Raw genomic sequence first — 25144 nt, 5'->3', positions numbered from 1 at the left:
AAGCACCCCACCCTGTCTAGTAGATGGCTGCATTTTTACCTTCTGTGGCACCATTTTCCATTGCCACTTACCAGCCTCCTAGTGTGATGTGGCTGGGGAGGAGGCTGGGCTTTTCACTGAGAAGAGGCAGGATCATATGTCCCGTGCTTGTAACATCCCTAGCTAGTCCATCCCAAGAGCCACCTTTGAAGGGCATGAAGGGCTTTGAAGGGCATACTTCTTGTTTGAGCACACAGCCCTGAGGGGTGGGAGTGGGGATGGGCAGCTCTGGAATCCAGATTTCCCGTGAGCATGGTGTACATGCTGGACCCACCCACATCTCTCCTGCAGATGATTGACGGGGAGGCATTCCTTCTGCTGACACAGGCCGACATCGTCAAGATTATGAGCGTCAAACTGGGCCCAGCACTCAAGATCTACAACGCCATCCTCATGTTCAAAAATGCCGACGACACCTTAAAGTGACCATGCCCCACAGCCTGGGACTGCCCTCAGCACTGCAGCTGCCAAATTGTCTGTCTGGCTCACTGGAGCAGAGACCTTCCCCACTGCAGCAGTTGTAAAATCCTGCACGCTCCTTCTCTCTCTGAGTCACCTTCTCTGTCCTTGCACCAAACCCATCTCTTTCTGTCTTTCTCTTCCCCTGCCCTGTTATACTTCTCCTCCGGCCTGGCAGGGGAGCTCCAGTCGGGGTACTGCTGACCAGTGCTCTCTCCCACTGATGCTTTTAAAAGGACAGAATGCGGATTTGAGATGGGATGACCCCCCTGCCCTTCAAGTGCTTCTGACTGACCCTGTTCCATAGGATGATGTGTGTGTGTGTGTGTTTCAGGACCGATGAGGTACCGGAGAGAAGGTGTGGGGGCTGAGGGATGGTGGTGCTGCTCAAGAAACCAAGATCAGAAATTTTGGTGATCTCATAAGAAATAAGCTGCCTGCACACACCCCTTCTCTCACATACGTGAGCACACACATGCTCGTTTTAGAGGAATGACTCATTTTCCCTTTTCTTAGCAATTGAAGAGAATTTTCCCAGCATATTTCACTGCGTTGGGGGTGGGTATTTAATGCTCTTTCAACGGGACATTCTCAAGTAGCTTTTGATAACATTCCATTTGTTTTCTCTCCAGTTTTTGTGACTCTCCCTTTGAAGCTGGGCAGTAACTTTGCTTTGCCCCTGCCCTGGTTCACCTTTGCCATGAGGCCAACTTGAATTTTCTTCCATTTCCTTCTGTTTCTCATGGGGAACGAGTCCATAGTGCTATTTATGCTGCAGATCTCTTTGCTGCTGGGGGAGTCAGTGTTTTATTACTATTTATTATTTGTGTTGCAGTAGCAGCTAGGAGCCCAAGTCATGGACCAGGACCCCACTGCGCTAGGGGGCTGTACAAACACAGAATGCAACAATGGTCCCTGCCCCAAAGAGCTTACAGCCTAAGTATAAATATACCAGCCACGTCAGCACAGCTCTGGGAATAAGGCTAGTCAGTTAAGTTGTATCCACTCTGCTGGATAGGTGGCTGCTCTGCAGCACAGACATCCTCTGCAGAGGTAGAATGGCCTTTTCCTTTCTGTCTCAATGGTGGGGTTTTTATTTTCAGATCTTAGCAGCCCTTCACCATCGAACTGTAAGAAATTCAAGGTGGGCCAAATTTTTGTCCTTAGCTACTTGACACACATCCCCCTAGGATAAGACTTGCGAACTGCTTTTTCAAAAGACAATCACCTGCTGGTTATTAACGAGACAGTCTCTTGGGATTGGCTAAGAAAAGGTCAGTGCAGGGTGTGTGATGGCGTGCGACCAATTGCCTTTACTCCAGCCACGTAAAAACTTCCTGAAGGACCAATCAGAAGAGGTGTAGGCTGGACAGAGGGACCACAGTCCCCAAACCGCGCTCTGTCAGGTTAGAAACATTTGCATTCCCAAGATCCGCAATTCCTTAAAGGAATCGACCTTTTCCTTTGCTTCCCTCCCCTCTCCCCAGTCATTGAAGACAGGGATGAGAGCTCCTACCATATGCACCAGCAACATGTCTCATAGCAACATGGCATATGAAGTCCACTTTCATGTACATATGGGTCAAATTCATGCTAGGCTTCCCATGGAAATGCAGCATTTTGACTCTTTTTATTATTGACTCTTTGGGGTCACATTTGACCTGCCATTCCAATGTTTGCTGCTTGCTATTCATGAGAGATTTTTACACAATTTATGGGTTTTTTTTGTAAGTGTTTGGGTGTGTTTCGCAAGTTTTCTTTCCTTCCCTTTCATTTTCTTCCATCTGTTCAAATGCTGCCATATGTTCATCTGCGGGGAGAAGCAAAATGGGAGGAGAGGAGTTGTGGGCTCTGGACCCAATTCTTCCATAGATGCAGCCTGATCCTTAGCAAATGGTGCCAAACCAGCCTCCACATCCAAAGAGGACCTCTTCTCCTGGGCTGTTGTTGGTTGGGAGGAGAGGAAGATGAGGAGCGACCTTGGGATACAAACATGGCTTCAACTTTGGGACTCTCCATATCAACCTCCCCTGACATATTTCCAAACTTCATCCTGAACTCAAGCAAGTATCCTGATTAGCTCGTTATATCCCCGTACAAGGCTCAGTCAGTGTCTTTATAGGAAGCATCTACTGCAGAGAAAGAAAGGAAGAAGTCTCCTGTTCTCATCACCTCCATCTCAACCTGCTAAGTGACTACATTCGTCTTTTAGCTAAAGGTGAGCTAAGCAGTCATTGTGCTGGCTGAATGCCAGAGGGGCACTCTGGGTTGGGCACTCGAACGGAGTGTCAGATGCCTGAGTTGTGCTCTGCATTTGAAGCTACAACAAAAGATCGAGTGATTGGTTCCTGTGGAAGCTGTTCCAGTAAGTGGGCCCATTTTGAAGGGAACAGGAGCTGTAAATGTCCACCCAGGATTGTCTCCCTAGAATCTCAATGGCCAATGAGATTAAATCTCCTGTTCTATTACTGAGACACTGGGTGATCTGTTCTCTGGCTACCTGACACCTTACAGACTTTCAGCTGGATTTCTGGGCTCCTGTGAAACTAACTTCCTGATTCCTGCTGAGACTGTAGGCTGTAGCCACCTGAGAGCTCCAGGGCCAAACTGTGTCCATCCAACCCTTTCATACAGCTTCTAGGAGATTTACCTGAACTGCTTTCTTACATCCTTGCAGTGTAACCTGGGACACAGACCGGACTGGACTGGTATGCCCACCTGTAGGAATGGTCTCTCAGGGGGGATTTTCTCGGGTCAGAGCTCTCCAAGAAGATGATCCTCACTGGAAATGTGAAGTGAGATAGAGTGTGTGTCTGTGTGTGTGTGTGTCTGTGTTAATGACAGCGTTCTTATGTCACGCTCGCTTAGCTGCTGCCTCAGCCATGAGTCCATTCCCCTCTTGGGTTGACTATTTCCTGACCTTTGAGGTATGAAGCTTCTGAATTGGTCTGGGTGAGAGAAATACAGATTTTGTAGACGGCCAAGGGCTATGTACTGTTAAAGCTTGTAACGTTTTTTCTTAAAAAGACAAAAACCCAAAGCAGTGTGTGTATGTGAGAGAGAGCGAGAAAAATCTATTGATGCTATTTCCTCTACTGTTTGTCCAACTCTGTTTTTTGTGGCACGCTCTTTTCACTGGAGGGATGTGGTTCTTGAGATGTGAACAGCTGGCCATGTGGCAGCAGCTGGATGTGGGGGCAGAAGGACAGCCCTTCCCTGATTGGAACTGGTTGGGAATTATCGTCTAGATGTTTTTTTGTCAGAAAACGTTGACTCAACAAAATTGAAACTTTTGGCAGGAACATACCAGGTCTGATTAAACTTTTGGCGGGAAGGTTCCGGAGGTCCAGGCTGGAATTTCTGGTCAAAACCAGAGAGAGACCCCAGAATTCCTTATAACCTCCATTGCTAGGATACACATGGACTTGACCCTGGATCTCCGATAGCCCAGCTCAGTGCCCTTGCTATGGGGCTACGGCCTATTCTGGAGGCGGGGGCTCTCTCTCTTTTTTGAGAAGCTCTGAAAGCTCTCAGTTTTGTCCCAGTGCAGAATGGAATTTTTTTTTTTTTAAATCTTAAAAACTGGATGGGCAAAACATTCCCTGCCCAGCTTTCTCCCTGACCCCGATGGGAGGGCTGAGAAGGAGGAGCTTTATCCTCTGTTTTGAACGCCTCCTAAAAATCACTGTCAGCCTCTGCGGCGCGTTCGTGCCAAGATCTCCTCCCTGTTTTAAACTTGTTAGAAGCTTCACCAGCTGCGGGAGCCTTGAGGCCCATGCATAGGAAAAGCTAAAGCCCCCGCTGAGGGTCTCAGTCCTTAACCTCCCAACAGACCAAATTTCTCACGGGTGGCACTCTCTGAATCAGTAGAGTTTCACTAGGGATGAGCTTGGCCCAGGAGTCTTCTCAGCACTCCTTTTGTGGGAGGCTAGAGCAGCTAAAAATGTCTCAAATGGACTTCTGAGTTGCAGTCTCTGGCTATGCCTGCCCATCCTGAGGGAAGCAGAGGGAAGTTGGTGGGCCTGGGACCTGGTGTGGCAGAGGTGGCACAGAATTATCTGCTGGGGCCAGGTAGGACAATCAGCCAGTCCTTCACCCCTGTGACGGCAGCAAATTCCCCTCTCACGTTATAGCCCCCAGTGACCGTTGTCATCTGGTGCTGACAACAGCTACGTTGACTGTGATTGTGACACTCTGCTGCCCTGGGAAGGCTGCCAGCATTATGTGTGAGCTCAGCCAGGCGGTGAGGTTGGCCCCTGCCCTGGTTCTCATTCCCATAATCCCCATGCCAGCCCAGCAGCCAGGCCCGTGGGACAGGAGAAGAGCACAGTCCGCACGCTTCTAGGATTTGTACGACTTTTACCAGATACAAAGTGTCGCTGGGAGCAACTCTCGCTTCTGGAGCAGCCTGGTAGAACATGGGCCGGGAAGGGGGGGGCTGTTCTGGTCCTGTCCAGAAAGTGTCTGCCCAGTGTCCTGAGGAACTCTCCAAGTCAGCAGGGCTGACTATAGGATTTTGGGGACACTCAGTCTCTTTCCCCCATTTCCTTCCCATCCCTTTTCCTCCTTTATTCTCGCCCCCTCCCCCCTGCCTCCATGTGAGGGGATGGAGAAGGGAGCAGCAGACCCCTTTTCCAGATTCCCATGGCAGACAGAAAGTCTGATGCCCGGTTCTTTAATGACAGCCTGTCAGCTAGACAGCCCATCGCTCTTCCCTTGGCTAGCCTGGAGATAGCAGAGGGCCTATCACCACATGGACAGCCTGAGGCAGGGCCGGTTGGAGCAAACGGGACCGTGGACCTCAGTGGGGTTTGGATCAGGCCCCTGTAAGGCAACACGGTCCCATGTCCAATTCAGGTCTGTTCCCAAGAGTGGCGGTGTCTCTTGATGGTGGGTTGGGTGGTGGTTCTGCAGATCAGGAGGTTGGGAGGAGCAGCTGTCAGCTGTCAGGCTGGGATTTATTCCTTCCCAATCACACACAGGTAATGGGGCAGCATCTTGCTAAAGTCAGAAACTTTGGGGGTGGGGGAACAGACTAGCTTAGAACTCGGGGGGGGAGGGGGGGAGAATGGGGTGTCCCATCTTTTGTTTCTTTCCAGAACTATGAGAGCCAAGCTATTTCTGCACCAACTTCAAGCACTTTTTAAAAAGAAAATAAATCCAAATTGTCCAGGAGGTTAGGTAGCTAGGAGAACTCAAGGAGAACCTTTGGACTTGAGTGCAATGGCGGAAATCAAAAAGAGGAGGAGAGAGCCTTTGGAAGCCATTACTTGGCTAGCTTTTCTTCTTCCTGTTGTCATAATTTCTTGGGCTGACGGTTTATCCCGCAGTGCCAAGGAAAGGGTACTAGTAGAAGGCTGCAGCCTGGTTCTACCCAGCCCCCCCCCCTTTATTTTGGGGAGTGGGGTTTGCTATTATTTGGTTGGGGGGAAAGGGGCTTGTGTTTTGGAAGGGGTGTGTGAATGACAACAAAGCTTTTTTGCACTTTCATTCATTTTGCACTCATTTAATTTCTGGTTTTGTTTTTGGGGGATTGGCACCTTTGTGTGTGTGTGTTTTCATGACGAAATACTCTCGTCGTCGCTGGTGCAGCTATTCTGGAACTTTGTGTCCTGAGTATACAGAGGATTAACAAACAAACAAATCAAGATGTGATGTGTTTTTGTCAGTGTTTTAAAATACAATAAATCAATGTGAGCGATGGAATTATACAAAGCTGGTGCCTGGTTATTAATTCTTAGCCCACGTTTGGCTCTTTTCAGTCAGACCTCTCCAAGTGCTCTACAAAAGAAGGTAAGTGTCTTTATCCCCATTTTGCAGAAAGGGAAACCAAGGCTAAAGAGGAAAAGTGATTTTCCCAAGGTCATATAACAGAGCTAGGATCAGAAGCCAGGTCTCCTGACTCTCAGCATAGTATGCTGTCTATTGGCCCACGCTGCCTCTTACTGCACAAGGTGCTGATTAAGACAGACTAATGCACAGCCCCAGCCATCAATTAAAATTAGGCCAGGAGTGCAAAGACCAGGCACATACCACATGAAGGACAATGGTAGATGAAGTCCAGGGCCAGAGGCTGATCTCGGTTATAGCACTGAATGACATGGAGTCGCTCTGGATTTGCACCATTGGAATACAGCAGAATTGGTCTCCACGGGGGGCAGAGTCTCTTTTCACCATTTCTGGCTGGGGCAGATGCCCACTGGAAGGCTGTGCAGAAGTCCTGTAGGGTAAGGGGAGGCTTGACTACAGGAGGGGTGGCTGATCCATGCCCGAGGAGAGAAAGGGTGCTCCAAGCCTAGGGGAGCCCATGAGATGGTGCAAGGACAAGAAAGGGAGCAGGCCACAAAGGCAGCAGAGAGGAATGAAGTTCCCCATCTGACCCCATCCCCCTGCCCCTCCAGTAGCACAGCCAGAGGGGCTGGTAGCTCAGGGCTCTGTCTCCTCAGCAGCAGAGCCAGAGGGGAAGCAATGCTACACAACCCCTCTGCCCCCTGGTTGCTCTTGCTTCTGGGCAGGCTCTCAGCCTACCTTGCCTCACCTCAGGCTTTTGGCTTGGGATTGTTTGGGGAGGGATTTCTTGGACCAGCAGGATGAGCTCAGAAATCTCAGAGGTGCCATGAATGCCGTAGTTGGCACAACTGCCAAAGGGCCAAGGAGAGGCAGGTCTGGGTGGAGAGACTGTAAACCCCACTGCTGCCGAGGAGCCCCCATCTCCCATCAGTGAGCTCTACGGCTCCTTCTCCGTTTGACCCTGTGAGTCTGCTTGTCTCTCTAATATCCCGGGACTGATACGGCTACAACTTCAACGCCAACATCCAGCTGGGGGTGTTTCCCCTTCAGGCCAGAGTTCTTGTCGTGCCTCAGCTGCTGTGAAGGAAGGGTGGGGCAGGGCGTCGACACATGGCTGTGGAAAATTCCACTCTGCCTGCAAAGCCACAATACCATGATTCATACCAGCCCCTTAATGCCCCCAGCACAGGCGTGGGGCATGAGAGATCTTTAAGCAACTGCTGAGCTGTCTGATATGATAAGATCTCCTTTGCATACCAGCATCTGCTGCCATGTTCAAAAGGCGCAGACAGAAATATCTGTGCAAGGTTAAACAGTGTCCTAAGGGCCAAGGCAACCACTGATTCGCTCTGTGAAGGCAAAACTTCTGGCATCCGGCCTTCTTACCAGAGGAGAGTTCCTATTCCCCAGTAATCTGTGGCAGCAGGGGATACAGCCAAGTCTGACCGATTCCAAGCCTTGTAGAACAAAGCATGTACAGTCCATCTCTGAGAGGGGCTTAAGCTGCCCCAGAGTTCGGGGTGCTGGGATCCAGCACCTTGATTCAGTGCATTAGAGAGTTAGGACTAGCTGCAAAGTCCAGCCTTCCCCAGCTGTAACCGGTGTCCCTCAATTGGTTGGCTCCCTGCTGTATACTGCCCCCAAAAAGTACTGTGTCCTTGTAGCAGATTATAACGAGAGTTGGTCGGGAGTTTTTTGATTAACCGTTTTTTTTTTTTCTGAAAAAAAGCAGATTAATCTAAACCTAAGCTGTTTGCGAAATGGGTTTTGATGAGTCTCCTGACTTGTCTAACTTTTGAGAAAAAAGTTTCAAAGTTGTTGAAAAGTCCTGTTTTGACATGTTCAAGCAGAAAAGTTTTGGGGACTTTTTCTAGTTGAAGCCACTTTTTGTTTTGAAATGTTAGTTTTGTTTTGTTTTTTAAGGAACAACTTCAAAAACAAAACAAAATGTATTGAACATGATCAAAGCAAAATGTTTTGATTGACCTGGATGGAATTTTTGCAACAATTTCTGTGATGTCAATTTTTGTCCCAATTCAAGATGGGAACTTTTTTTTGACATCTCCAAAATATTCCCGACATGGGAAAGTCATTTCCTGCCAAGCTGTAATTGTAACATACAGCCAGGAGCTGGAGACACCAACCTTTCTGATGGGAAAGCCTTTTACGCTCCCATTCAGGAGTATCTTTATCTCCATAAAAAGAAAAGGAGTACTTGTGGCACCTTAGAGACTAACCAATTTATTTGAGCATAAGCTTTCGTGAGCTACAGCTCAAATAAATTGGTTAGTCTCTAAGGTGCCACAAGTCCTCCTTTTCTTTTTTTCGAATACAGACTAACACGGCTGCTACTCTGAGACCAGCGTTTAGCAGGTGCCACATGCCTAATTACCTCAGCTTGTGCCCAGCATGTGACCTGCCTTCAGAAAACAAAGCACTTTGTTCAGACCTTTTTCACTTCTTTCCTCTGTGATGAGCTGCCCTCTAATTCTTCAGCAGGAGATTTGTCCTCACACACCCCCTCCCCTCCCCCCGAGTGGCTCTCCGGGACCTCTTTGTCCCCGCAGAGCAATGGCAGGGTAATAATTTACTTCCTGGCATAGGCCACTCCTTGAGAATATTCCTTTGACCTTCAGACTAACTCACCAAAACAAAAACACAGAGAGGTAAATAACACCCTTATGCAACTGGTACTAGTTAGCACACTCGGCTTCCTCCAGTGCTGCGTGACTGGACAGCTCTGCCTGCTTGACTGTCTCCTTTTGGCAGGTAACACTTTGGTTTATCTACTTATTTATTCCCTGGTGGTCCCTTATTCTGGGGCACAGAAAGGAGCTGGTTTGAGGGAAGCCTGGTCCTCGATCATGGACTATCCCATACAGGGGTGTCAGCAGGCATGGTGGAACAATTTATAGAGTAGGGGGTGCTGAGAGCCATTGAACCAAACTGTAAACCCTGTATATAATGGAAACCACTTCAAGCCAGGGAGTGCTGAAGCACCTACAGCACCTATGGGTGTCAGAATCTAGGGCCAGAGAAGAGTTGACTTTGGGGAGGGCTGGCTCTTGGGCACAGACTTGTTGCTACAGGGGTGGCAGCAGCAGGCAGGAGAGGCTGATTTCAGAAGCATGCTTGTTCCCCTCTTCAAAATGATCAAACTCTCAGCAATACTGAATAGAGGTGGGAAAAGCTGCTTTGGTAGGGAAGGTTTCTCTTGCTTTGAAGAGTGGTGTCGGGCGTTCTCTCTCCCAGAAGGGAAGAGCCACCATGTGCTCAGAGTAGCGGTTTCCTGTCATGTCCCCCCATCACCCTCATTGTTTTGTCTGCCCCTCAGAGCTGATTTTTCCAGCATCCATTTTCAATAAGAAGCAGCCAGAGGCATTTTATGTTATACAGTATGTGTAAATTCCTATTTAAAAACCAGAAAGGGCAGGGATACCTGGATACAAAGCTAAACTCCCAGGGCAATCCAAACCAGCCAGGGCCAAGAAAACCAAGCCCTTAAGCCATGACAGCCAGGGCTGTGTCTGCACTAGGATTTTCAGCTGGCTCCCTCTCAGCCCCTCTGGAACTGGTGCTCAATTGGTTGTCCCGCTGGTGTGTGCAGGGTGAGTGGAGTTCAACAACACCCCTGCCCTCCCATTTTAACCGCACAGCCTCATTCTAACACTGGCACCATGAGTGAGTTCAACACCAGCCCACTGGAGAATAAGGGGGACACGTTATCAAGCACAGCAGGGGATTGCAGCACAGACAGACACAAGTATTCTACTTTATTTCAACAGCTAGCAGCAGGGCAGCAAGCTGTCAGGGTTGGGGGTTTAACCCCTAGTGGGGCTTACTCTGCACTTGGGATAATGGCTTTCGTCAACAGTTTAAGCATTGCTTGGTCCAATCTAGACTGGTCAGCCCAAGACTGATCCCTATAGACATAGGAACATGGACAACGTCAGCCTGCAGCAGCCCCGCAGTCCATCTAGCTCAGCATCCTCCTGCTGACAGCAACCATCACTAGCTGCTTTCCAGAGTGACAGATCTTTGTGTGTATGTGTGTGTTGGGGGGTGGGGAGGGATTAAAACATCCTTCCCCATGCCTTGTGAGTTAGAATGGGCAGAGTCAGACCAACATCCTCTCCTCTGATGGAGGAGTTGGCGCCCGTGCAGCATGGGGAAGGGATGTGGCCAGTAAAATGGCAGATCCCCTAGGTCTGCTCTGCTGCATGTGAGAAGCACCCTGGGGTTTAGCAGAAAGGAAAGGGAGTGGGCCCGGCTGGAATTTTGAGACGTGCTCAGCACCCTCAACGGGGCCAGGTTTTTAGCAGATAGGGTGCTGTGAGCTTTTTTGAATATTTGCTCATAAGTAGCATTGTAGCAACCTCAGGGTGCTGAGCCCTTCTGGAAAATCTGGTCTGTATGGTGGATGCTGAGCACTTGTAAATCAGGTCCTGAGTGCTGCTGAAAGGCTGCCCCTAGGTCCTTTTCTTCATTACTGTGATTGAGCTGGAGTTTTGGCCTTGTGCAGTGGCCCTTTGAGTTAGGTTATTTAAAAAGGTGTCCCACGCGGTGGTGGAGGACGACGACATTACAGCTGGGTGCCCCTATTTTACATTTTTCTGCTGAATGAAGAAGGCCTGGAACCTTTGTTAGAAAATCTCCTGCATTTTACATTAGCAGTTCAGATCTTATTTACCCTGAAACCCTATAGAGAAATAGAAAGCTATTGATTAAGGTCAAACAACTGTGCAGGGGGGAGGCAGATTGTTTAAAATTCTTTGTTTGCTTACTTTTGTTAATATTAACATTAAGCCAAACACCTAATAAACACTTGGAAGAAAGAAAGTCTTTGTGAAAACATTAACAGCACTCCTTTAATTAAGGTTTGAGAAATCTCCCACTATTAATGTGAGACCTCCAGGAAAAACCAGGGGGCACCAGATTTTTGATATTCCTGATATTTTAAAGGTAAAACAAAATAGAAAATAATACTTTAAAAATCCCCACCCATCAACAAAAATCTGCTCAATCATTCTTATTCCTCATAAAGAGGGAATATCCAATTTTTAAGAAATTACCTTGCTATTCTATTATATATAGGTTCTTGTACCACCCTTAGCACTGTAGTATCTGAGCATCTTCCAGAAGAGCATAAAGCATTTGTAGGTCATCTTTTCATGGCTGGCTGCAGGTAACTTATCTTGTATGCTAAAGAAATGTGTATTAATCTTGTTTGGACCATGTACATTCTGGTTCATGTGGGCAGTGTCGTTCCGCTCAAGACTGTGATACATTTATAATGATGATGGTTATTATTATTATATAAGTGAATGTCTACAGACTGCAGTTCTCTATAAAACAGCCTCTGAAGGAGTGTGCACAACATTTGGAAGCGGATGTGTGTGAGTGTGTACGTGCTTGTTTCTGTGTCAGGGGATGTGTACGCTACAGAGTCTACACCGACATAGCCATGTTGCCATAGCTATGCCAGATAACCCTGTCGTGTGGATGCAGCCGACCCTGATGGAAGCGGTTTTTCCATGTAGGAACACCTTGTGCCTGAACACTGGTAGCTACGTTGGTGAAAACATTCTTCCATGGATATAGCTGTGGCTACACTGGGAGTTAGGTCATCAGAGCTATGCTGGTCAGGGGTGTGGTTTTTAAAGACCCCGCACCAAAGTAGCTATGTTGACCTTGCTTTAAAATGTATGAGTTGTTTATGTATGTGAGTACTTCTCTGTGTGGGGGCAGGGGTTGGGCTTGACTGGTTTGGATAGGAACAGATGTTGCCTCCAACTGTCTTGCAGTGGAGAGAGGTAAGCATTCCTAGTACAGACATGGCCTCAGATGGCAATCCTTACAAATTAACCTCTTCCTGGCTCTTTACCTGCTAGGCAGGTCTAATCATTTCAAGGGGGTCTCAAATGAATACAACAGCAGGAGTAAATGTGGGTCTAATGAGGGAGCAGCAAAGAGATACAAATTCCCAAATATGCACTTAATCTGACAAAATACTCACCCTGTGTTATGAGGTAATAACAGCTGATTGCAGACCCATGTGTTGTGGTTGATAAACGCCCCAGGGGGTCCAGAGCTCACTCTTGTATGTGCCAAAGTTGTGTCCCAGTGCTCACTGATACCACATGCAGTTCATTTAAGAACCAGGGAAAGGTGAGAGGTTTAAAATCTTTTAAGAATCACTCTACCAGTTACATCAGGGCAACACCATTGGCTTGGATGGAGTCACACGGCACTTTAAAAGGCACTGGGTGCTTAGCAGCTGCTGTCTGAAACCTGGCCTGGTTTATAGCCCGGGCACAAGAGGGACCCAGTGTCATAAGCTGAAAGCAACTCTCATCTAGGTCAGCTGCTGCCTTAATGTCAGAAGAAGAAGTTGGCTGTTTAATATTTAATTGCAATGTTTAATCATTAAAGAGCCTTGTTCCTCTTCTGACAATTAAGTCGGTATCAAAGGGGAAGAAGGCATAGCACATTCTCTCACCTTCGCTGCTGCAGGCATGGCAAAAACAATATAATTCCTCAGCAAGAAAGCCTGTCTGTGAAGACACAGTTTATAGCTCACTCCTGCTTATTAGGCCTTGTGCCATCATGGGGCCTTTCCTGATGCTGGGCTGGGAAATGGGAGCTCAGGGGCCAGAGTCACTCCTGGGGTAAGTGGAGGTAATTCCCATTGAAACCAAAAGGACTGCACCTATTAAAGCCTCTGAATTAATCTGATTAGTTAATAGGCCTAACTCACCCCAGGTGCAATGCACTGAATTGGTGAGACTGTAGCGAAGATCAGAGTGGCCCAGTTGTGTGTGTACATCACACTGGAAATGAAACGGTCAATGCCATTCAGTAGCCTGCACTTTGTAACATGACCAAGGGCTGGATCGGCCCCTAGCGATTGCTCTGAGTTAAGAGACAGGTTCACCCCTGGGCTGGCAAAGGTGCTAACCCAGAGAGGAGAGGCAGCTCATGCCTTGCCTATTCAGTGTCTGTTGGGGCCAGCACGGCCCCACGGCACAGGCTAGGACTGCTTCAAGGGCCTCTGTGTGACTTTGTGAGAGTACAACACTGCCAGGAAGCTGGTCTGCCCCCGCCACACCCGCTCAAACTTCTTACCGACCCCCGGCCTGCCCTGCTTCACCTCCACTCTGCCCTGGAATTTGCCGCAAGCTGGCAGAGTTGACCATGCACCAGGCACAGAGGACCAAGCCCTGGGCATTATGTCTGCCCTATGGGCCAGCCCCTAGCTGGCACAAAGGGGCACCTGGGGACAAAGCCAGTAGGGCGATGGATGGGAGCGGTCTTCTTTCTTACCCGGCAGCTCCCAGGCAGGGAGGTTGCAGAGACACCTGTCCACTAGCCTTTCAGTCATGCAGGTTAGCAGCCCTCTGTGGCTGGCTGGCTGGCTGCTGCCTCAGGGAACTGCTACCCCTTCAGGAGTGTGGCCAGTTCCCAGCTCCAGGCTGACTCTACAGAAGGGAACCGGTCCTTATAATCAATACACAAAAATAGTTACTCATGATTCACTGATTGTACATTGAACTTACACCATTCTTTTCATTTCAACCGGGCCGTACAAACAGCGGGGCCAGCCTGATCCTTGGTGCAGTCCCACTGAAGTCAGTGCATTTGCGCCAAGGACGAATTTGGCCTATTGACTAATCAGAGCAATTAAATACTCAAGTCCTTACCAGGTAACAGAAAAGCCCAGCCCCATGGATTTACCAAACACATTGTAAACCTCTTAACTTGTCTGGGAATCAATCAATACCCACTGTGATGTTAGGGGATGGTGTCTAGTAAAGGCAGCCTCTTGGGCATGCTCCTGAGACCAGGAGCTAATGTTCTGAGCATGCTAGCGCATCTCTGGGCACGTGCTCTGCTGGCATCCAGCCTGTGTGACCTGACCTTCATCTTCACAGGGGAAGGCCAAGAAACCGCACAGCTTCTGCGAGCCTCCCTGCCGGACGTCTACCTGCCTCCTGGACCCCGAGGAAGCGGAGCCTACTCACCTGGTGCCAATTACTGAATTGCTAGCAGAGTTTCTCAGGCAGCGTGCATCTCTTTGGGCTGACTTTATGCCCATGCCCCGGCCAGAGACCCCCTCCACAGCACTGGGGAAGACTAAGGGTAATGAACTTGACCGGTACATATCTTAAAAGTCAAGCGACTCTCCGGGCCTGACTGTGTGAGCTGTGGGGTTCCAAGCTGCAGGGTGGATGAATGGGTGGGTGGGAGGGAGGGAGTGGCGGGGGGAATGAGGCTGGGAATTGCCTCCCACTTTAGTATCAGGGCTGGAAAACAGGTGGCCGACGGGAACTGGGCCATGATGTGAGTTGCTTTTAGGGGCCCTGCATTAACCTCAGCAACTCACAACCCACTGTCCCCCAGACGTCTGACCCCAAGCCCATTGACGTCAATGGGAGCCCCCTGACTTCTCCAAAGCTCAGCGGTTCTAGGCAGTCACTTGACTGGCTTTAAGCTCAGCCCTGCAGTTTTTCTGTGGCCTGACATAATGTCGACCAGAGGGAGGGTTGTAATATTGCTAGACATTGAGTCTGGACAGTAACCTCACAGCTGTATTGGTTGACTCTGCAAGCAGGGCTGAACTGTGCAGTTCGTGGGCTGTAGCTTTATAATGCCTACGGCATGGGATGGACTGCAGACAAGGCCTTTCAGTCAGGTCCTATGGCTCTCCGAGGCCATGACCTTAAATGGCAGCACCAACGGCCTTGAGTGTGCCTCAGCGCTCTCTGAGCTGGAAGCCTGTGGCCCTGAACCCCGGCACGGGCCTACATTATGGAGACTATACTGGCATTTCCATCAGGGGTTTCCATCAGGGTAAGAATGAGATTGTCCCAAATGATGAAGCATGCTTCTGTTGACCTAGCTGTGTCTACTCAGGGTTATGCTGGCATTGCTACACAGGCCAGGGGTGTAGCTTTTCACGCCCCTGTGCTGACATAACTTTCAAGAGTAGACCAAGACTAAGGATCTGGCACTTCATTGGCAAAACTTTTGTCGTTCAGGGGTGTTACCCCCCCCCCCCCGAATGACAAAAGTTTTACTGACAAAAAGCGCTGGTGTGAACAGCTCTCCTGCTGACAAAGCTGCTGCCACACGTGGGGGGTGGAAGTTTTTTGTCTGCAGGAGAGCTCTCTCCTGCCGACAAACAGCAGCTACGCCGCGCGGCTTTTAACGGCATGGGCTGGTCTACACTAGGACTTTAGGTCGAATTTAGCAGCGTTAAATCGATGTAAACCTGCACCCGTCCACACAATGAAGCCCTTTATTTCGACTTAAAGGGCTCTTAAAATCGATTTCCTTACTCCACCCCTGACAAGTGGATTAGCGCTTAAATCGACGTTGCCGGCTCGAATTTGGGGTACTGTGGACACAATTCGATGGTATTGGCCTCCGGGAGCTATCCCAGAGTGCTCCATTATGACCGCTCTGGACAGCACTCTCAACTCAGATGCACTGGCCAGGTAGACAGGAAAAGAACCGCGAACTTTTGAATCTCATTTCCTGTTTGGCCAGCGTGGCAAGCTGCAGGTGACCATGCAGAGCTCATCAGCACAGGTGACCATGATGGAGTCCCAGAATCGCAAAAGAGCTCCAGCATGGACTGAACGGGAGGTACGGGATCTGATCGCTGTTTGGGGAGAGGAATCCGTGCTATCAGAACTCCTTTCCAGTTTTCGAAATGCCAAAACCTTTGTGAAAATCTCCCAGGGCATGAAGGACAGAGGCCATAACAGGGACCCGAAGCAGTGCCGCGTGAAACTGAAGGAGCTGAGGCAAGCCTACTAGAAAACCAGAGAGGCGAACAGCCGCTCTGGGTCAGAGCCCCAAACATGCCGCTTCTATGATGAGCTGCATGCCATTTTAGGGGGTTCAGCCACCACTACCCCCGCCGTATTGTTTGACTCCTTCAATGGAGATGGAGGCAATACGGAAGCAGGTTTTGGGGACGAAGAAGATGATGATGAGGAGGAGGTTGTAGATAGCTCACAGCAAGCAAGCGGAGAAACTGGTTTTCCCGACAGCCAGGAACTGTTTCTCACCGTAGACCTGGAGCCAGTACCCCCGAACCCACCCAAGGCTGCCTCCTGGACCCAGCAGGCGGAGAAGGGACCTCTGGTGAGTGTACCTTTTAAAATACTATACATGGTTTAAAAGCAAGCATGTGAAAGGATTACTTTGCCCTGGCATTTGCGGTTCTCCTAGATGTAGTCCTAAAGCCTTTGCAAAAGGTTTCTGGGGAGGGCAGCCTTATTGCGTCCTTCATGGTAGGACACTTTACCACTCCAGGCCAGTAACACGTACTCGGGAATCATTGTACAACAAAGCATTGCAGTGTATGTTTGCTGGCATTCAAACAACATCCGTTCTTTATCTCTCTGTGTTATCCTCAGGAGAGTGAGATATAATTCATGGTCACCTGGTTGAAATAGAGTGCTTTTCTTCAGGGGACACTCAGAGGAGCCCATTCCTGCTGGGCTGTTTGCCTGTGGCTAAACAGAAATGTTCCCCACTGTTAGCCACAGGGAGGGGGGAAGGTTGAGGGGGTAGTCACGCGGTGGGAGGAGGCAAAATGCGACCTTGTAACAAAAGCACATGTGCTATGTATGTAATGTTAACAGCAAGGTTTACCCTGAAAGAGTGTAGCCCCTGTTTTATAAAATGTGTCTTTTTAAATACCGCTGTCCCTTTTTTTTTCTCCACCAGCTGCATGTGTTTCAATGATCACAGGATCTTCTCCTTCCCAGAGGCTAGTGAAGCTTAGAAAGAAAAAAAAACGCACTCGCGATGAAATGTTCTCCGAGCTCATGCTGTCCTCCCACACTGACAGAGCACAGACGAATGCGTGGAGGCAAATAATGTCAGAGTGCAGGAAAGCACAAAATGACCGGGAGGAGAGGTGGCGGGCTGAAGAGAGTAAGCGGCGGGCTGAAGACAGGGCTGAAGCTCAAAGGTGGCGGCAGCGTGATGAGAGGAGGCAGGATTCAATGCTGAGGCTGTTGCAGGACCAAACCAGTATGCTCCAGTGTATGGTTGAGCTGCAGCAAAGGCAGCTCGAGCACAGACTGCCACTGCTGCCCCTCTGTAACCAACCGCCCTCCTCCCCAAGTTCCATAGCCTCCACACCCAGGCGCCCAAGAACGCGGTGGGGGGGCCTCCGGCCAACCAGCCACTCCACCACAGAGGATTGCCCAAAAAAAAGAAGGCTGTCATTCAATAAATTTTAAAGTTGTAAACTTTTAAAGTGCTGTGCTTAAAGTGCTGTGTGGCATTTTCCTTCCCTCCTCCACCATCCCTCCTGGGCTACCTTGGTAGTCATCCCCCTATTTGTGTAATGAATGAATAAAGAATGCATGAATGTGAAGCAACAATGACTTTATTGCCTCTGCAAGCGGTGATTGAAGGGAGGAGGGGCGGGTGGTTAGCTTACAGGGAAGTAGAGTGAACCAAGGGGCGGGGGGTTTCATCAAGGAGAAACAAACAGAACTTTCACACCGTAGCCTGGCCAGTCATGAAACTGGTTTTCAAAGCTTCTCTGATGCGTACCGCGCCCTCCTGTGCTCTTCTAACCGCCCTGGTGTCTGGCTGCGCGTAACCAGCAGCCAGGCGATTTGCCTCAACCTCCCACCCCGCCATAAACGTCTCCCCCTTACTCTCACAGATATTGTGGAGCACACAGCAAGCAGTAATAACAGTGGGAATATTGGTTTCGCTGAGGTCTAAGCGAGTCAGTAAACTGCGCCAGCGCGCCTTTAAACGTCCAAATGCACATTCTACCACCATTCTGCACTTGCTCAGCCTGTAGTTGAACAGCTCCTGACTACTGTCCAGGCTGCCTGGGTATGGCTTCATGAGCCATGGCATTAAGGGGTAGGCTGGGTCCCCAAGGATACATATAGGCATTTCAACATCCCCAACAGTTATCTTCTGGTCTGGGAATAAAGTCCCTTCCTGCAGCTTTTGAAACAGACCAGAGTTCCTGAAGATGCGAGCATCATGCACCTTTCCCGGCCATCCCACATTAATGTTGGTGAAACGTCCCTTGTGATCCACCAGAGCTTGCAGCACTATCGAAAAGTACCCCTTGCGGTTTATGTACTCGGCGGCTTGGTGCTCCGGTGCCAAGATAGGGATATAGGTTCCGTCTATAGCCCCACCACAGTTAGGGAATCCCATTGCAGCAAAGCCATCCACTATGACCTGCACATTTCCCAGGGTCACTACCCTTGATATCAGCAGATCTTTGATTGCGTGGGCTACTTGCATCACAGCAGCCCCCACAGTAGATTTGCCCACTCCAAATATGATTCCCAACTGACCGGTAGCTGTCTGGCGTTGCAAGCTTCCACAGGGCTATCGCCACTCGCTTCTCAACTGTGAGGGCTGCTCTCATCTTGGTATTCATGCGCCTCAGGGCAGGGGAAAGCAAGTCACAAAGTTCCATGAAAGTGCCCTTACGCATGCGAAAGTTTCGCAGCCACTGGGAATCGTCCCAGACCTGCAACACTATGCGGTCCCACCAGTCTGTGCTTGTTTCCCGAGCCCAGAATCGGTGTTCCACAGCATGAACCTGCCCCATTAGCACCATGATGCATGCATTGGCAGGGCCCATGCTTTCAGAGAAATCTGTGTCCATGTCCTGATCACTCACGTGACCGCGCTGACGTCGCCTCCTCGCCCGGTATCGCTTTGCCAGGTTCTGGTGCTGCATATACTGCTGGATAATGCGTGTGGTGTTTAATGTGCTCCTAATTGCCAAAGTGAGCTGAGCGGCCTCCATGCTTGCCTTGGTATGGCGTCCGCACAGAAAAAAGGCGCGGAACGATTGTCTGCCGTTGCTCTGACGGAGGGAGGGGCGACTGATGACACGGCTTACAGGGTTGGCTTCAGGGAGCTAAAATCAACAAAGGGGGTGCCTGTACATCAAGGAGTATTTCAGGAAGGACTTCACGGAGGGTTCCAATAAGAAATGGTGCACCTAAGTTATCTTTCTTATTGGAACAAGGAGGTTAGCCTGGCCTCTGATTGATACATGGCTAGATTTACCTCGCTGCACCTTCTCTGTGAATGACTGCAGTGTGACCTAGAGGAATGAGTCCCCTAGACAGGGGAGGAGGCAAATGAGTACAAAACAAATCTGGTCTATTTCTTGTTTTGACCCACTTCATCTATCTTTTACATCTTTGGCTGGCAGCAGACGGTGCAGAAGGACTGCATGCCATCCACATCTCATGGCTGCTCGGCAGAAGATGGTACAGTACGACTGCTAGCCATCCCCATCTCTTGCCTGCCTGGCAGAAGATGGTACAATACGACTGCTAGCAATCCTCATCTCTTGCCTGCCTGGCAGAAGATGGTACAGTACGACTGCTAGCAGTCCGTATCGCCTGCCCGCTCACCATAAGACGATTCAATAGGACTGACTGCAGGACTAAAGAGAATGACCTGGTCAAGTCACTCCAAATTTAGTCCCTGCGCCCATGTCTGCCCAGGCGCTCCCAGCCGACATGGCCAGGAGCACCTCGGACACGACGAGGACGACTACCAATCGTATTGCACCATATGCTGCCAGAAGGCAATGGGTTGCTGCTACTGTGCAGCAAAGCCGTACTGCGTCTGCCAGCACCCAGGAGACATAGGGTGACGGTTACCTGAGCGGGCTCCATGCTTGCCGTGGTATGGCGTCTGCACAGGTAACTCAGGAAAAAAGGCGCGAAATGATTGTCTGCCCTTGCTTTCACGGAGGGAGGGAGGGAACGGGGGCCTGACGATACGTACCCAGAACCACCCGCGACAATGTTTTAGCCCCATCAGAGTGTTCCATTGTGACTGCTCTGGACAGCACTCTCAGATGCCCGGTTGTTTGCCGTTGCTCTGACGCCGGGAGGGGCGCTTACAGGGTTGGCTTCAGGGAGCTAAAATCAACAAAGGGGGTGGCTTTACATCTAGGAGTATTTCAGGCAGGACTTCATGGAGGGTTCCAATAAGAAATGGTGCACCTAAGTTATTGTCCTTATTGGAACAAGAAGGTTAGCCTGGCCTCTGATTGATACATGGCTAGATTTACCTCGCTGCACCTTCTCTGTGAGTGACTGCAGTGTGATCTAGAGGAATGAGTCCCCTAGACAGGGGAGGGGGGGAAGCAAATGAGTACAAAACAAATCTGGTCTATTTCTTGTTTTGATCCACTCCATCTATCTTTTACATCTTTGGCTGGCAGCAGACGGTGCAGAAGGACTGCATGCCATCCACATCTCATGGCTGCTCGGCAGAAGATGGTACAGTACGACTGCTAGCAGTCCGTATCGCCTGCCCGCTCACCATTAGACGGTTCAATAGGACTGACTGCAGGCAGGACTAAAGAGAATGACCTGGTCAAGTCACTCCAAATTTAGTCCCTGCACCCATGTCTGCCCAGGCGCTCCCAGCCGACGTGGCCAGGAGCACCTCGGACATGACGATGACGGCTACCAGTCGTACTGTACCGTCTGCTGCCACAAGGCAAGGGGTTGCTGCTACTGTGTAGCAATGCCGTACCGCGTCTGCCAGCACCCAGGAGACATAGGGTGACGGTTACCTGAGCGGGCTCCATGCTTGCAGTGGTATGGCGTCTGCACAGGTAACTCAGGAAAAAAGGCGCGAAATGATTGTCTGCCCTTGCTTTCACGGAGGGAGGGAGGGAACGGGGGCCTGACGATATGTACCCAGAACCACCCGCGACAATGTTTTAGCCCCATCAGGCATTGGGATCTCAACCCAGAATTCCAATGGGCAGCGGAGACTGCGGGAACTGTGGGATAGCTACCCACAGTGCAACGCTCCGGAAGTCGACTCTAGCCTCGGTACTGTGGAAGCGCTCCGCCGAGTTAATGCACTTAATGCACTTAGAGCATTTTCTGTGGGGACACACACACTCGAATATATAAAACCGATTTCTAAAAAACCGACTTCTATAAATTTGACCTTATTCCGTAGTGTAGACATACCCTCTCTGTAAGCGTCTACAGTACAATGGTGCGCCTGCTGATGTAAGTTGCCCACTACACCGACCTAATAACGCCACCTCCACGAGAGGCGTAGCACTAAGGTCGATGTTAGGGCAATGCAGTGTCCCTCTACGCACTGCATTGCTTACATCGTCTGTTGGCTGCCAGCCCTACGCAGGGCTCACAGGTAGAACCCCGCTAGCTAGGGGAGCCCCCACCACAGCTGGAGCCCCCAGCCCTGGGGCTGTCAGCCCCTGGCAGTGGGGCTTCTGCTGTCAGTGCCCCACACATTTAAGCCAGTGAATGTGCTCTCGTGAGGACATGCACTGCTGACAGCAGGAGCACAGCGTGGATGTGAACCACCACTGTAATTGCTGCGGTGGCTGTATGTTAACTTACCTTAAGTCAACTGATTTTTGTAGTGTAGACATGCCCTGAGTTATTGGGCAGGGTTCTTTTAGTCCCATTAATTCTCCCTTATGTAAAATTTTCCTGCTTCCTTTATCCCACTTGTTGGCAGGAGACTATCTTCACAGAGTCCTGAGTTCCCATTAGTTCCTAAAGAGCCAAAAATTCCCCCTTGCCCATTGTTTTAGGAACCCCTCTGGCTTTCCGCTCTTTTACCCCAGTCTTTTCTTGTGCTCATTTCCTTCCTCAGCTTTGGGAGAGGCTAATCCTACCTCCCCAGCCTTTGCTCACCTGGAGTCACAGTTTCAGGCATCTGTGCCTCATTTGCACCTACAAGGTGAGCACAAAAATGGCATGTGTGCATGTGCAAAAGGAGCATGCCTTTACAAGGGATTTGGCATGGCCTAGTGATTAGAGCAGGGGAACTGGAGTCAAAGGGAAAAAATCAGAAGAGCATAAAAGTATACACAGAAGGGAAAAAAATCACAATTAAAAATATGTAATGTAAAGGCTTTTGACTGGATTAATTTCCCAAAGTTGGATGCAGTGGAAGTGCCTTTGTGTTTATCCCTTTCAGATTAGTTATACTTACAGTGTTAAGGCCAGAATTATGATTGCACCTACAGGCCTCTTCCCTAGAGCAGGGTCCCCTTGTGCTTGGTGCTGTACGCACGGAGTGTCAGTCCCTGCCTCAAAGCGCTTACAATCTAAATAGACCAGAGAGTCAATGGAAGAGAGGGCCCAGGAGTACAATCACCATTTTCCAGACTGTTATATGTTTACACCATTACACCTTGCAATTATCATGGGCTGAAATTTTTCTCTCCAAAACATTTTTTTGACAGAAAGTGGCTTTTTGACAAAAGAGATTTTTTTTGTGAAAAAATAGATGTTTTTATCAACAATATTGGGGTTTTCATTGGGGGAGGGGGAGGAAACCAGAAAATGTTGATTTGAAAATGAAACATTTTGGTTTTTTGGTTGCTGAAAACCTGAAAATGTTTGGCTTACAGTTTTGTGATTTTAAAAAATGGAATTGTTTTGAATAAAAATTTAGACAAAAAGTATGTGTTTGTCAAAAATTTTCATGGGAAAAAATAATCATTTCCTGATCAGCTGTAATTGCTGTAGATTTTTAGCTAAGAACTTCCGGATTTGATCTCATGGGAATAAGAAAGGTTCAAGCAATATGATACTGCCTTTCGCTTCTTACATGATAAGCAGCAAAATATTTAACAATGTTGACATTTAAAGTATCGTTGTATCTGAGTTATCGCACTTTCAAATGAGGGGGGCTGAGCACTATTGTTTCAGCCACTCTTCAAACTCAAGAAGAGGTTGCTATATCAGTTATACTTGGGTCACTTATGGAAGGTTTTTTTTTTCCTAATGAAAGCTGAAACTCTGGAGGAAAAAAAATCATAATTCTGTCCTTGCCCATACCCCAATTAGACCTTTTATACTCTCTGGGAGAGAATGTCTCCTACTTTGTCTTACAAAGTGTGATCCTACTCCCATTGAGTTTATGGGCATAGTATCACACACCCTTGATGCTTTGATGTCCCCAGTATTCACTTAGCATTTTACATTAAAAACAATGCAAAGCACATTATTATAGGATGACATTCTCTGTCACCTGAGAGTAGTAGATTTTATTGGCAATGAGAGTGGAATCAATGGGAAAATGTTTATTTTTAATGAAATGGGAGAAGATGGGTAGCCCCTTGATAATGGGTATTTCCCCCCTCTGCTTCTGCTTTGTTTCTGTTACATCAGAAGATTATTAACTCTTTCACTGCATGCTTATGGCAGCAGTTTATCTCTCTGTCTCTCTTTCTCGGTGTGTGAATTTACTGCAGGTGAAAAGTGCTAGATTGATAGCCCTATACATTGAAATCATCCCTTTTTTCAGAACTCAGGTACCAGCAAAGGTAGTAACTGTGTGTGAACTCTTCCTCCAATGCACCTCCAACCTGAGCTGGAAGCACTGCTTCCAGGGCTCTGTCTGCACTACAATGTGTAGTTCTTAGCTGATGTGTGACCCAACAGCATTAGCAGTTGTGGTGCAGACAAATCCGCAAGGGTAGATTAGTCCCGTACAGCACTTAACCTCTCTCCCAGGGTGCTAGCTGTGAACGTGTCTGGTTTTGTGATGTGGGCACTTGCTGCAGAGGCCCAGCCAACTCTTTTCATACATGCCACCAAACAGCCACCTGCAAATAGCAGCTCAGTCTCCTACGCAGTCGACCTAGTAACCTATATGGTCCATCTGCAGCTTTAAGAGAACAGCCATTCGTTTATAAGAGCGTCAGGAAGTCCTCCCAGATCTAAGGCCTCGTCCTAGTGGGGACTTCAGCCGTGAGTTGCCAGCCAGAGCTACACCAGAGCAAACCCCTCCGGTAGACAAGCAAAGCAGCTAGCAGCCACAGTTTGCGGTGGTGTAGGTGAACCCTTCCTGAGACTAGAGCTCAGGTCATGTCTACACTACAGATCGATATAGAAATAACTACGGCACTCGGGTGTGAAAAATCCGCCCAGAGCAACGTACTTACACTGACTTAACTCCCCATGTAGCCAGCACTATGTTGATGGGAGAGCTTCTCCCGTCAATACAGCTACTGCCTCTTGGGGAGGTAGGTTAACTACAGGAACGGGAGAAACTCTCCTATGGGCGTAGGAGTGTCTTCACTAAAGCTCTGTCCACACTAGAGACCTTACAATGGCACAGCCTCCCTCTGCCGGCAGGAGAGAGCTCTCCTGTCGGCATAATTAAACCACCCCCAACGAGCGGCAGTAGCTATGTCGGCAGGAGAAGCATAGTGACCGAAGTAAGTTTTGCCGACATAAGTGGTAGTGTAGACGTGGCCTAAAGCACTACCGAGGCCGCTGCGCCGCTGTTGCACTGTACGTGCCGACAAGCCCCGAGGGAAATTTTACAGCCGAAACTTTTTTCAACCAAAAAGGCAGATTCAGCAGCACCAAAATGTTTTGTGAATTCACATCAGTTTCACTGAACTGTTCATGTTGAAAACCAAACAAACAAATCCCCCAAAGTTGAAATGATTTGATTTTTGGGGGTCAAAATGACTGGACGTTTTTGAATTTTCCTTTCATTCTATTGTTTTATTTTTTATAAAAAGATGAAAACAGAAAAAACACTGGAAATCTAAAGGAAATGTTTCATTTTGTGGTTGAACAAAATGTGTCATTTGACCTTAAAACAAATGTTTTTTTAATTCCAAAAATGTTTGTTTTCGGGTCAACCTGAAACTACTTTTCCCCTCCCCAATTTTTCAGAACTGCCAGCAAACTGGAAAACCCATTTTTGGCCCAGCATTCCTTGAGAGCAGAGTAAGGTGCACCAGGACAAGTGTGCCTTAGAGAGCAGCTTTGCCTAGCTGCACTAGGGGTTTACTTGGGGGGTAGTG

The 25144-nt window shown here is 48.9% G+C and overlaps 2 protein-coding genes across 5 annotated transcripts in view; both read left to right on the top strand.

The window, feature by feature from the left end:
• The window catches only part of L3MBTL1 (L3MBTL histone methyl-lysine binding protein 1), a 63761-nt gene extending 57548 nt beyond the window's left edge, over window positions 1–6213 (top strand). For both annotated transcript variants that reach the window (XM_048820152.2, XM_048820151.2), the window contains exon 23: window positions 331–6213. In XM_048820152.2, coding sequence (XP_048676109.1) covers window positions 331–465 — 135 coding nt within the window. In that variant the 3' untranslated portion in view covers window positions 466–6213. The remainder of the gene's footprint in view (window positions 1–330) is intronic.
• Window positions 6214–8951: 2738 nt separating this feature from the next.
• The window catches only part of SGK2 (serum/glucocorticoid regulated kinase 2), a 41205-nt gene continuing 25012 nt past the window's right edge, over window positions 8952–25144 (top strand). For 2 of the 3 annotated variants that reach the window (XM_048820420.2, XM_048820423.2), the window contains exons 1-2: window positions 8952–9057; window positions 14220–14427. In XM_048820420.2, the coding sequence (XP_048676377.1) occupies window positions 14376–14427 (52 nt within the window). In that variant the 5' untranslated portion in view covers window positions 8952–9057; window positions 14220–14375. Of the gene's footprint in view, window positions 9058–14219; window positions 14444–25144 lie in introns of all 3 variants that reach the window. The other variant, XM_048820421.2, reaches the window with a different exon arrangement.

The sequence above is a fragment of the Caretta caretta genome, chromosome 13 (assembly GCF_965140235.1).
Source record: "Caretta caretta isolate rCarCar2 chromosome 13, rCarCar1.hap1, whole genome shotgun sequence".
NCBI classification, from domain to species: Eukaryota; Metazoa; Chordata; order Testudines; family Cheloniidae; genus Caretta; species Caretta caretta.
This window is presented reverse-complemented; position numbering and strand designations above follow the sequence as displayed.